Source organism: Neopsephotus bourkii, unplaced genomic scaffold, assembly GCF_033783945.1.
Source record: "Neopsephotus bourkii isolate Nb327-2 ecotype Australia unplaced genomic scaffold, CSIRO-AGI_Nbou_v1 NB_1292, whole genome shotgun sequence".
In the NCBI taxonomy this organism is placed as follows: domain Eukaryota; kingdom Metazoa; phylum Chordata; class Aves; order Psittaciformes; family Psittacidae; genus Neopsephotus; species Neopsephotus bourkii.
Window position 1 is genome coordinate 3,691,014 of NW_026901776.1, and position 12,840 is coordinate 3,703,853.

Genomic DNA, 12,840 nt, shown 5'->3' on the forward strand with positions numbered 1-12,840 from the left:
CCATGACATATTGTTTAGCAGCACTTATGCACAGGATTTTGTATGTGACTCTGAATGACTTCTAAACCAGCAAACTGCAAAAGTCAACTATTCACAAAACATACTGGTTTTCCATGAAAAGATACATAGCGAAATAGCACAGCTTAGCAAATGCTTCAAACTGTGACTGAAGCCATGTATAAATGACATGAAGGATAGGCTCATTATCCTACCACAATTTAGCATTATGAATCCTGTTGAAAACTCAGGGAATATACTTTTCCATAAATCATTAAAGAACATAAAGGTCAGTAGATAGCATAGCTTCAGTATGAGAGTTTACAGTACCAAACACATTGCTACAGGCCATAAGACAATTCTTTAATAAGCAGGAAAAAGTTACTGAATGTACTGATTTAAGGGAAGAAAGGAGAAAGCTCAATCACTGACTCTTCAGACAAGCCATTGGCTCGAAACTTTTCAACCATTTTTATCCAAAAGGGAACAGTGAATAGGCAGCAAAGGATTAGAAATGCACATGAACTTCTGTTTATGAAGAAAGAAATGTCCATCTGTTGTACTGCACAGGCTCTTAGAGCTGTTCAGGTCCTAGAGCAAACTGACAGAGCTTTAGCCCTAACTTATTCCATTCCACTCATCTTCCCAATCTAATTTATGCTGGCTATTTTACCACTGCCCACAAAGAGGCTAAACAAGCCAACTTCCGCCAGGAGCCACCAGAAAGCCACAGGAAGGATGTTGCTTCAGAATTTCTATATGTTCCCTAATCACTTGGGGTTTTTTCTTAGTGTTCCAGGAACACTAAGATGTTCATGGGTCCTTGCCAATAAACAACTATGGGAACAACAACAGAACTTGACAAGAGTCTCCATCTTTATCACAGCCACCAGCCACATTAAAGCATATTGTTCTATTTGCTCACCTAATTCATTCTCCACAAAAGGCATCATAGTGCAGTTTTTTTTGGTTGTTTTCAATTCTTATCATTAAAGCAGGTGCACATTTCCACTTCAATAAGCACAAAACATAAAAGCAGGTGATATTTGCTACCATTAAACTCAGATCGTATTCCATTTTAGGTTTGATTTCTAGCATGATGGGCACTTTCTAATGAGGAACAGAAGTATTCTAATTGGGAACAAAGAAACAATTTCACATGTAGCTTTGCTTTTCTGAATTTTCTTTCACTAGCCTTGGTGGATGACTAAAGTTTCAAATGCACCTAACTTCCTTCTGTATTCTCCATTCTGAAACACCTGAAGGTGAACTTACATAGAGGGCAATTAGTTCTATATAGTTTTTAGCATGCTCACATAGGATGTAAGAAACTGTGAAGTCTACCTGTTATACTAGGATGCCTTCTGTCTTTTTCATAGCCTGTCACGGATCTTCCCCTGTGCTAACTGCAAGGTGCTCTCAAATAATGCACCCAGTGACCAGCCCGATGACCCTGAGACCTAAAGCTCAAGAAAAGGTGAGACATTATTCCTGCAACTGCTAGCATTATACATGCACCCTGCTTTTTGTGCCCCAAACTCATGACAGCTCAGCTGACCCACAGTCTTCTCTCAAGCAGCTCACATACAACTTAAACCCATAGCAGTGAAGTCAATGGAGACTTTACTATGGCTTTGGTACAAGATCAAACAGAAGTGTATCAAGGAAATAAGAGTTCAAGTTGCTGTCAGCTTTAACACCATTCTCATAAGTAACTAGACAGCCTCAGTTTAAGTAATGCCTCAAGTTTGTCTAGAACACTTAATGAATATTCCTTTATTGAAAACCTCCTGCCTAGAAAGAATCAGTCATGGAGCTTAATGGGCAGCAGTACAGTTTCTGTAACATGAAAAACTAATGAGACATGCCATGTTTACTGTGGCTGGAAGTGCTAAAGATGTTACTAACTTTTACACGTTCACATGTTTCAAAACAAATACACATCTGCTCTTTATGACAAGCATTTTACAGCACATACTAGGTTTTAGAGAATCAAGTAAATATTCCTTTACTGTAGTAACAACAGATCATGGAACTTAAACTCGTCACAATTGCTGTGTCAGCATTGCTCCCCATTTGGTTCTGCTCCAGACAGTTCAAATTACCCTCTGGAAATGCAGGCTATTTCATGTATCAGAATGGCAGGAATTATCTAAATCACTTTTTGCTTTATTAGTAGCAATTTTCAAATACATTAGCTTTTTATTCCATTAAACATTTCATTACAAATGTAAATAGTGAAATACGAATAAGAGCAAAAATGATAATAGAATGACTAGTATTTATGTGCTGGAACAACTATATAAATTATAAAACAAGCTGCTGATTATGTTGACATCATGCAGTCACAAATGGAATTTACTAAGTTTTTTAAAATTCATGGTTTTAGTAACAAAAATTAATAACATGCACAACTGTATTTAACTACGAACACTGCATATAAAGAAGAAAAGTTACAGGTTGTGAAAAAATGGAAGAAAATAGATAAATTTGTCTATCTTCAGAGAGCAAGCCAATGAAGTACTGCTAAAAATATCACTCTGGTATTTCTCTGTCCAGGGAGAGATCATATCTACACAGTCAAATTACATAATGCATTGATCAGAACAAAAGCAGCCAAATCAAGGAATATTTAGGGTTGGAAAGGACCTTAAGATCCTCTAGTTCCAAACCCCATGCTGTGAGCAAGGCTACCTCACACTAAACCATGTCACCCAAGGCTCTGTCTAACCTGGCCTTGAACACTACCAGGGATGGAGCATTTACCACTTCTTTGGACAACCTGTTCCAGTGCCTCACCACCCTCACAGTGAAGAACTTCTTCCTTAGACCTAACCTGAACTTCCCCTGCTTAAGTTTAAACCCATTACCCCTTGTCCTGTTGCTACAATCTCTGATGAAAAGTCCCTCTCCAGCACCCCTGTAGGCCCCTTTCAGATACTGGAAGGTTGCTATGAGGTCTCCACAAACCTTCTCTTCTCCAGGCTGCACAGCCCCAGCTTTCTTAGGAGGAGACCTTAATGATCCACTAGTTCCAATCCCCTGCCATGGACAGGGCCACATTCCACTAGCTCAGGTTGCTCAAAGTCCCATTCAACCTGGCCTTGAACACTTCTAGGAATGGGGCAGCTACAACTTCCCTGGGAAAAAAAAAAAAAACAAACAAAAAAACCCACTCTGAAAATACTCAAATCCTGTGTTATATGTGGAAAGCCTTTATAAAAGATTATAAAGAATTCTGAGGAGCATAACTTGGAGGGAAAAAAAAAAGTGAATGTTTTGAGGGATAATCACCCAAATAACTTAGGAAGAAAAAGTCATTTCTTATTAAATTGATGCACTTCATCGACACCAATGCATCATTCAGCTCTCTCTTCCTCCTCCTGAGCTTCCAATTCCCTGCATGTATTTCTTTACTTTTAGCTGAGTGGCCCTTCTGCCCACTAAGGCACATCATATAGTCAGACTACCAAAAGAAGACCAGTACTTAAGTCGCTTTGATGGAACAGTAGGCTAACTGGCTTACGTTATAACACTGAAGTCTGGTGAATCTGAAAGTGCCTCAGTCATCAGTAAATGGTTCAACTGCATCCCCATCAGGTAACACCTAGGCACATATTCAGTTCACTGCTCCCCCATTCTAGAAATCTGGGCATACAGGCCATGAGCAAGGAGCAGCACAGGTCCCTACCTTGCTGATTAGGGGATATGGAACCCAGCATGTACCTATTGCCTAATCTAGGTATACCCTCAAATAATCTACTCCAGTTATCAAGAGCTGTGAAGGACAGCTTGGAAACAACTTGACTGTCTACTCAGACTACACAATGCTACAGGCAATAGATGAGTGTCAGTGCACTGGAAAATTAATTTTACACTTTTTAGCTCTAACAGCTGTCATCTAGTAAATGGAAAATCTAGCAATGGAAAATCCAGCAATACAAAAATTCAAAAAAGCATCCAAATCTTGTTTTAAGAAACCTCCTTTCAGATTATTTAATATGACAGAGGGAATATTCAGCTTAAGAGGCTGTATGGACTTGCCAAGGCATTAGCAGGGCACTTATTTTATTACTTTTTTGGTGGGGGTGGGTGGTGAGGAGGTTTTATTTTGTTGGTTTGTTTGTTTCTTTGTGGGTTTGTTTTTTTTTTTTGTTTGAGGTTTTGTGGTTGGGTTTTTTTTTTCCCCTCTCAGTAGGGAAACTACATAGAAGGCCTGGGAATCAGACCTTAAATAATTTTACAAAAATAGCAACACAAGATGTAGACTTTCATAAGCACATCCCCCAGGACAGGTCTCCACTAGGGGAGAAAGATCCAGGAAGTCTATTGCCAGCACAGGACTTTCTTTGTTAGGGATGATTAAGAATGTATGAATTCCAATCTTGAATGACAGTGAAGTGGCATTTATTAACCATTGGCATGAGTTGAACTGTTGTTTCCATCTTCGTATAGTCTGATACAGAGATTTTCACTGCAGTTCTTTAACATTCCTTGTTCTGGAATGTATAAGGCCTAAACTAAACAGCCACAGAGACTAGCTTCATTGGGTGCCTTCTACAGACAGTGAGTGGTTGCATTTATGAGTACATATTTAATAAGGATAATTTTCCTAGTGTCTTATGTACTCCTGCTATGTTTAAAAGTCAACAGTTGGCTACAACAGGAAACCACTGAAGACTATTCATTTGTGTACCAGACAAGATTGAGTTGCAAGTTTCTGGAGCTGCTGTTTCAAAATCCTTAAACAAGGGTGATCAATGCTGATAAAAAGAAGTGATGATAGCAGCAAAAAACTAATTTGTATTTTCCGAATTCCGGTAGCATTAGGAAAGGCATAGCAGTGAAAACCACTTTTCCCGTATCTTCACTGAAGTTAGAATCTGGAACAAGCACAGCTTAAGAATTAGGTCTTTTGTTCAGAAACTGCAAAACTTCCTTTCTAAAAAATCTTGCATAGGTTGAATTAAATTTATATATGCATATATAAATAAATTTTAAGTGCAACTTTGACGCTTTAAGTTGCTGTTTTCTTGTGCAACAACACGAAGCCAGACACTATAAATTAAGTCTGTTACAGTGATTGTGCCTCTCAAACGTTTTAATTTTAGCTTTAGAGATTTGGACTTTCAAAGTGATTTTCCCCAAGTTAGGTCTGTTTTGCCAGTGACAGTAATTGGTGAGCAATCTTCCTGCCTTTATCTCAAGCTACAAGATGTTTTATCTCATTTTCTCCACCTGTCCTGTTGAGAAGGGGGAGGGAGAGAGTGGCTTAGTGGGCAGCTGGCAGACAACCAAGGGCAACCCACCACAACTAGAAAGAAAAATTAACCATTAGATTTTTTCATAGTTTGACAATACAAAATTACCTTTATGCATGGTAACTACTGAAATAAATGTTATTCTTTCCCCTCCAAATGTCAAGATTTCAAGTTCCCAATACTAAATTTGAAAGAAACAGTTTTGTCTTTTCTGCCCTAAAATTCTATTCAATGTTTTCCCAACACTGTTTAATGAGTTTGGTCCCCTTTTTCCACTTCTATGAACATTTATTTTTCTCTAACTACATTTGTCTAAAAAACATTACGAGTGAAAGACACCTTCAAGGAAAGCAGTATTTCAACAGAATTCCTCCACACACAGTCTGTCAGCACTGAAGCAAACTGTGCTACTACTTCAGTGAGAACCTCAACATATGCTACTATTGCTCTGCAGGCAGACACTTCCAAATGTCAGTTATCTTCTGAGGAAAAGCCAAAGTCCCTCTACTAAATGGAGTTTGTTCTCTTGATTTTAATAATGAAAACTAAGTACAGATACCTACCTTCAGGACCAGATAGACATTTGGAATTACTGTCTGCAACCATGCCATCAAAAAGTTCTAAATGCTAGAAACCAACTTTTGAACCCTTTGAACTGCCCCCACTTATGTATCTTCATACATGGTGCACTCTATTCTTTCTGGTATCCAGCTTTACTCCAGATGACAAATTATTTATACTTACTTAATGCAGGAGACACTCAACTCATTTAACACAAAAAAAAAAAAACAAACCAACCCAAAACAACCAACTAACCACCAACAACAAACCCCCCCCATGTATTTGCATTCACTGCAATACAAGGACCATTTCAGGAATGCGTAATGATTTTCTGAATTCTGATTTAGATCCTTTTACAATTCTCCCTTAAGCTGAAGTTGATGGCTCTGTTCAGGAACTGATATGTCTTCACGGAGTTCCACTCTTGCTACTTGCTTTACAGCAACCTATGTCCATTTTCTTTGTTTACATGTTACAAGTTATAGCTACGCACGTGGTGTTCTCTGCCATCCTTGGATATCAAATTCCGAAGCCTGTAAACCTGCCCTTTCACTTTTAACACTCATGCTAATTCACATGCAAGAGCAAAAACACAATTTTAAACTATCTAACAATGTTTTTGTTAACAATTTCCTGTATCATAAGAAGAAATATAAATTAAAAAGGAGGGAAGAAAAAAAGGCTGCCTAAGAGAACTAATAGTTTTTGAATAATAATAATAATACACTGGCAGAATTGGATTCGGGATTTCAACTTTTATAAAGATGTTAAGATGTGAATTAAAGTTATCTTTTATTTCTGATTTTTTCCTGAAGCTCCGAGAAGTAACACAGCCATGCTTGTCAAGCAGTGTTGTAAATTGTCTCAGGCCTAACATTTGCACATTAGATATCTGACTCTATTGCCATGTGATGCTATTCTCCCTCTGCCTCATAAACTGTTCTCTCTGGGTAGCAATGCTGCCAAAGGGAAGAAGTATGCTGACCAGCTGTGTCACATCAATTGGTCAAGTCAACTCTCATAACAGCAAGAGAACTTAGAATCCAAAAATCTCAATGTTGTCTTTGCTATCAATCAGAACTTATGTAAAAACAAAAGATGATGCAAGAATTATCAATAACTTCCCCTAATTACAATAATACTAAACGTCATGAACTGAGGATCTCCAATAAATAAAACTCTTTTGATATCAGGTCTCTCAAAAAAAGTCATGGTCTCAAAGCAGTTTCTTAAAACAACTTAAAAAATGTTTTAACATAAATAATAATGAAATTCAAAAGTTATTAGAGAAAGACCGCTACATATTTGAGAAGCAACACCTGTATTTGTCATTGAAAAACATAAATATATCTGTTGTAACTTCAAAAGAAATCTGTTCTGCTTTTGGTTTAAGTTTTGATTATTTAAAACTAATTCTCCAGAATTCTTTGCTGGGGTACTGGGAAAACAGCTATACAGTACTTGTCATTACTGAAGGATATACAGACATGATTGAGACCCGCTGTAAATTAAACCATACATCAGCAACTCCCACCAGCTACAGGCTATCAGGTTAGCTACTCTTTCTCCCCACCCCTGCTTCTTCCTTTTTTTCCACCTCTTAATTCCCATTTCATTTAAAAAGGCAACACTGGACAAACAAAACACAAAACCACTATGCAAAGGAAGCTTTTAAGAATATTTCACACAACTGTTTTCAACACTTCTAGTAGCAGGCAAACAACTTCACAAAAAAGCACAAGGAACCAGCTGAAGTAGATACATAGAATCTGAGCAATCTCAACTCTGTAGGCATTTCAGCCACAGGTTTGCACCATCACTATGGTCACATCAGGGCTCCTCTAGTTATTTCCTCCATTAAAAGTACAACACATGAGCTACAGCACACATGTACACTGAGGCCTCACTTGAGCTAAAATTTCTAATTGTCCTATCTTTAAACATGTTACAGAAGATTCATTTTATCTTAAATACGGTGTCCGAGTTCTCAACAGAAAACAGAGGTGAGTTGTGTTCAGATCTTGTGCAGTACAAATTGTGTTACTGCCACTTGGAAAAGATAATCCATGTAAATAAACAATTAGCCAATGGGGAGACACACTATATAAAGGCCCATTTCAAGAACAATCAATTAGTAAGACGCCAGCAATACATTTCAGATTTTGTCTTCCTCTATGGTCAGTCAATAATTAAGTATTGAACAATTTTTAAAGCAACTGTATTATATTTGTGCATCTGAATTTGTTCTGTGCTTTTAGAAGAGATATGGCAACAGCTGAATTTTGAACCTCTTTACGGACACTCTTCAAAATGAGATCTGTTAAAAAGAAAAAAACCTAAACAACAAAACTAAAGAGTCCAAAACACCAAAACCTACAATTCTGTTGCAGATTTGAGTTCTAGAAACAAACTGTGTGTTTGAAATTTTTATTAATATAAAAAAGTTTTAATCAGAACTTTTTTAGCCCCTCAAAACAATATCTGGACTAATAAGGTGTGTGTCACATGAATAAGTATGCCACTTTCATTAAAGTCCATGTAATATATTTACTGTGGTCTACAAGGATTTACTGGAAGTAGCGTAGGAAATATAGTGGCCCAATTTTACCCCTGTTACAACCACACTGAAATCAATGCAAGAAATCATTTCAATGAAGCAAAACCCAACCCCTCCCCAAGGGCTAAACAGTACGTGTAAAACTTCAAAATATATTCATGCATATCTTGTCTTACACTCACTATATACCCTTCTGCCTATATCTGTCATTAAGTACCATGACATTTGTGATGATATACTTTCAAAATCAGCCCATGTATGCCAAATTCTTGTATTCTGATTTTCTTTATTCTTATCAAGTAACATGATTATCTCAAAGGGAGCTGCAATGCCCACAACAGGGAGGTTGAAACTAGACGATCTTAAGGTCATTCCTAATCCTAACTATTTTATGATTCTATGTACTCTATCCACCTCATGAAGTTTGTATATCTTTGTTACCCAATATTGACCATAAGATATCATATGTCAGTGACCATACCATTTAGAATGATATATCTCAAATGAATTGGTTTGTCTTTTGCAGTGGAAGAATGGACTGTAGGAGATAATTTATTTGGAAAAAAATGCACTCAAAACCCTAGAGATTTGTCTGAAAACAGAAAGCAACAACCTTGGTCCCAAGCTATATAACCAAAATACAATCTAGAAATTAATACACATTTTATTTTCATTCATTTAGGGCACCTATGCAGAAGCCTGTCATTACATTCTTGAGTAATGCAATTACCCTAAATCATAAAACCAAAGTAAGTTCACATACATGCTGTTGGCATATTTAATATTCTGCAGGGTATTCACAATAGGTATCAATGAAGTACCTCATGGAAAGCAAGAAATATCCATATTCCATTTTGTTTCTTTATATCATTCAAATAGATTTTGGGAATAAAAACAACTGGACCAAATGAGAGGGAAACCCCAGAAGAACATGCATTCGTACCAAACTGATTACAGAGAAAGCTTTTCACACCAGTGATACAGGGTTATTTATTATCATAAAATACTGACTTCAGCATAAAAACAAACAAACAAAAACAACAAAAACCCCCCAAACAAAGAAAAAAAATCCACCAACCAAACCACACACAAAATAAGGGTTTTTTTTTCACTTCTAACAAGTTAATCCCTGTTTTTTTTGGCCATGCTACTACTGGGGTGTGATTTAAAAAAACGGTATCTGAACATGCTAATATTCAGCTACTAGAATAATAGTTAGCTATCAAACTGCTGACAGCTTATTCCCCCAATTAAAACTGAAAACCATTCATTTCATGACACATATCAACATGTAATCAGATGTAGTAAAAGCTTGTTACAAAAGCCAAAGCTCATATTTTTGTGTTTTCTATGTTTTAGCTGTGCTGAGACAAAGCACTGACTTTTCTTCTTGGTTCACAATGGGAGCATACTCTGCTTACAAGCTTAACTACTGTGAAGCCTTGTTGTTAGTGTGAAGAATCACAAAAACATGTGTAAGAAGGCAGATAGGATTCAATACCTTTCTCAATGTTCAAAATGTGGTATTTCCAACTGTTCGTCAGTTCTAGTCATTTCCCTGGAAGTGTAACAACTCAAGTTTAAGATTTCACTAATAGGGATAAATACTCAGCAGGTTAGTGGGAAGGGAGAGTGATACTCCATGAACTAGTTGGTACAGGAGCCTTTTTCAGGCTTCATTTTTAAAGGACCCTACTATGTCATCTAGATTTTTCAAGTAATAAAGGCAATTTATCCTTATAATGAGACCATTTCTATCCAAAAAGATTTCAGGTGGCTGACTTTAAGATGCACAGGAAAATATTTCCTGTTGCACAACATGCCTGTGATTGCAAATTACCTACTAATGTAAAGAATAACAGACTGCTGCATTATGCAAACCCCTCCTTATTCTTTTGCATCCCTGTAAATGCAGCCACTTTCCTGGTTTGATTGTACTGCACACTGTAACAATGGGTTTCACCTAACAAGCTATTCAGAAAACTCTTACACAGTATGCAGGGCATCTCAGCCCGTTTCCTTGCTGCTAGAAGTAACATGAAAAATGCTTTCAAACATCATCTGAGACAAGAGTACTTAGAAGCACCTTAAATTCTCATTAAATATTCACTAGGCCTGTCCACAGTATCAGTTTTATTGTGGTCCCAAACACAGTTAAGCCATGTACTACTGCTGCAGGAATCAATGTCTTGAAGGAAATCTCCTCTCCCACACACAGACTGAGTATTTTCAAAGTCTCACACACGAAGAAGAAAAAGAAAGGGGGGAGGGAAATCACAGCTAGAATTTTAAAAAACTATTTTCTTTTAGCAATTCTAGACCTACATTATAATCACTGTGAGATAAATGCTCTAACCTCCATCTGCACCATCCCAATCTTTCTCCTCCCACATCAGTGCTGAATTTGCAGAACAGAAGAATGAATAAACTGAGAACATAAAAAAATATTTGAGTTAGGAAGACTTGCATGTGGTTTGAGAACAGCCCTCACATCTTATTTATGTCAGATTTGACTAGGCTGGGACCTCTAAGTAGCTCCTTTCTCTGCCTTTTTGGAAATGCCATGGCCACTTACTGGAGCAACACTTCTGGAGTCCAAGCTGATGGAGAGGTAGACTAAGAGAGTACCTAGACAGAGGTCTAAAAAGAAAACAAAGGGAGGAAAATAGAAGCTGGCTTACGTGCTCCAGTTTGTCTTTCCTCCTCAACCAGACACTGGCACTGTAGTCCTGCTGCTTGACAGTGCTGTAGAAGTTCGCACCTACTCTGGTGAGGCTTGGGGAAGGCTCTCTGGGTCTGCTCTTCAGCCTCATCTGCTCGAAGCCCTCATGGGGGGATGAGGAGAGCCAGTCATGCCTGACTTCCATCTTGACATGACAAGGCAAAGTCCAAAGAAAAAAAAATCAGAAGAAATCAAGAAATTAAGAAGCACTAGATGAAGAGGGTCCAGGAAAGAACAAGATGGGGGAAGAAGGAAGAGAGGCAAAGCAAAAACGCCCCAAAAAACACAAAACGGGAAGAGAAAGGGGAGAAAAAGAGAAATAACAAGGTAGGAGGAGTAGAGGGAGAAGAAAAGGCTGCAGGTACGAGAGGAGCAGGCTGAGAGAGATGGAAGAGGAAAGAAGACGCTCCAAGATGCCGCTGCGCGTTGCCCTCGCCGCCAGCAAGCTGCAGCCCAGGACCGACGCAGCGGGACGCGGCTGCTCTCGGCTCTGCCCGGGACGGAGGTGCGGCTCCGCACAGACCGAGGCCAGGCCGGGCGGGGCTGCTGCCGCCCGCCCGCCTGCAGGTTGGCGCAGTGGAGGGGCCACCGCCCGCCCGGGGATGAAGCCGGCTCCTCCCCCGGCTCCCCCTCCTCGGCAGCCACCTTCGGAGAAGCAGAAAGCAGCACGGAAGAGCCCCGCTATTGCCGCTAGGAGCATGACTGCCACCCTCTCCTGGGGGGCAGGAGGCTCCCCGCCCCCGTGGGGAAGTTCTCTCGTCCCGAAGGACGCCAACGGGCTCCCCGGACCCCGCCGCGGGGCTCGGCGGCCGTGTGCCCCTCCGTCTCCTGGAAGCCTTTGTCCGAGCTCCCCGCACCGGGGGCGCCCGGGGCCCCGCCATCCTGCCCTGCCCGGGTGAGATGAACCCCTCGCCGCCCTCCGAACCTGCCGCCGTGAGCGGGAGGTGCGGGGCTGCAGGCCACCTCTCTGTGTCGCCCCCGTTCCTCCCTTCCTGGGCAGGGGCTCCCGGCGCTCTGAAGCGTAACCAGACCAAGCTGACAGTTCCTCGCCCCGGGGGAACCAGAAGCACACTTCAATCTGGTCAGGGGGCGAAAGTGTCAGACCCTGGGCAGCAGGAGCCTCGGGTCCAGGTCCTGCCTGAAAGCCCTCAGCCTCTGCAGGGACTCAACTAGCGCCAGACCTCAGAAATAAAATCGCCTCTGTGGTCCCGGCGGGACAATGTCGCTGGAATGCCCACACCCCTCGTTACCTGACACCCAGGTAGTGCTCTGCTAAAACAAGATGTTTTGGGGTGGTTTCTATAGTCCACTATCGTCCACTACCATCTCTTGTAATGAAGTTCGTTTCTGTTGCTATTTAGCTGAAACTTGTTTCAGCATGGGAAAAAAAAGATATATCTTTCCTTTTTCATGCTATGAAAAGCCACCTCGCTTATTGCCCACACACTCTTCAAAGCTATATTAGGCACAGATAAGAAAACTTTCTTGCGTAGCACCAAGAAATAATTATTGGAGCTCAAAACCACATTTCATTTTCTGGTGAATATTTGCTGGCAGATAATCTGTAGTTTGCCAGAGACAAACTGATGTAGCTACTCAGATACTGAAAGTCTGCACTTGAATCCAGTTCAGTGAACATAGCCTTTGAATGGTAAAACAGCTCATTCAGACTAGTTGGTAAGAACATTATAAAAGACCTATCTGCTAACCATCTCATCTGGAGTAAGCTTCACTTCCACCTG

At 39.9% G+C, this 12,840-nt stretch overlaps 1 protein-coding gene across 4 annotated transcripts in view; it reads right to left on the bottom strand.

Moving 5' to 3' along the window:
- Positions 1-11,680, bottom strand: part of PLD5 (phospholipase D family member 5) — a 164,745-nt gene extending 153,065 nt beyond the window's left edge. Inside the window, exon 1 of one of the 4 annotated variants that reach the window (XM_061365751.1) lies at positions 11,058-11,680. In XM_061365751.1, the coding sequence (XP_061221735.1) occupies positions 11,058-11,243 (186 nt within the window). In that variant the 5' untranslated portion in view covers positions 11,244-11,680. The remainder of the gene's footprint in view (positions 1-11,057) is intronic. The other 3 variants (XM_061365760.1, XM_061365755.1, XM_061365753.1) reach the window with 3 other exon arrangements.
- Positions 11,681-12,840: the final 1,160 nt, after the last annotated feature.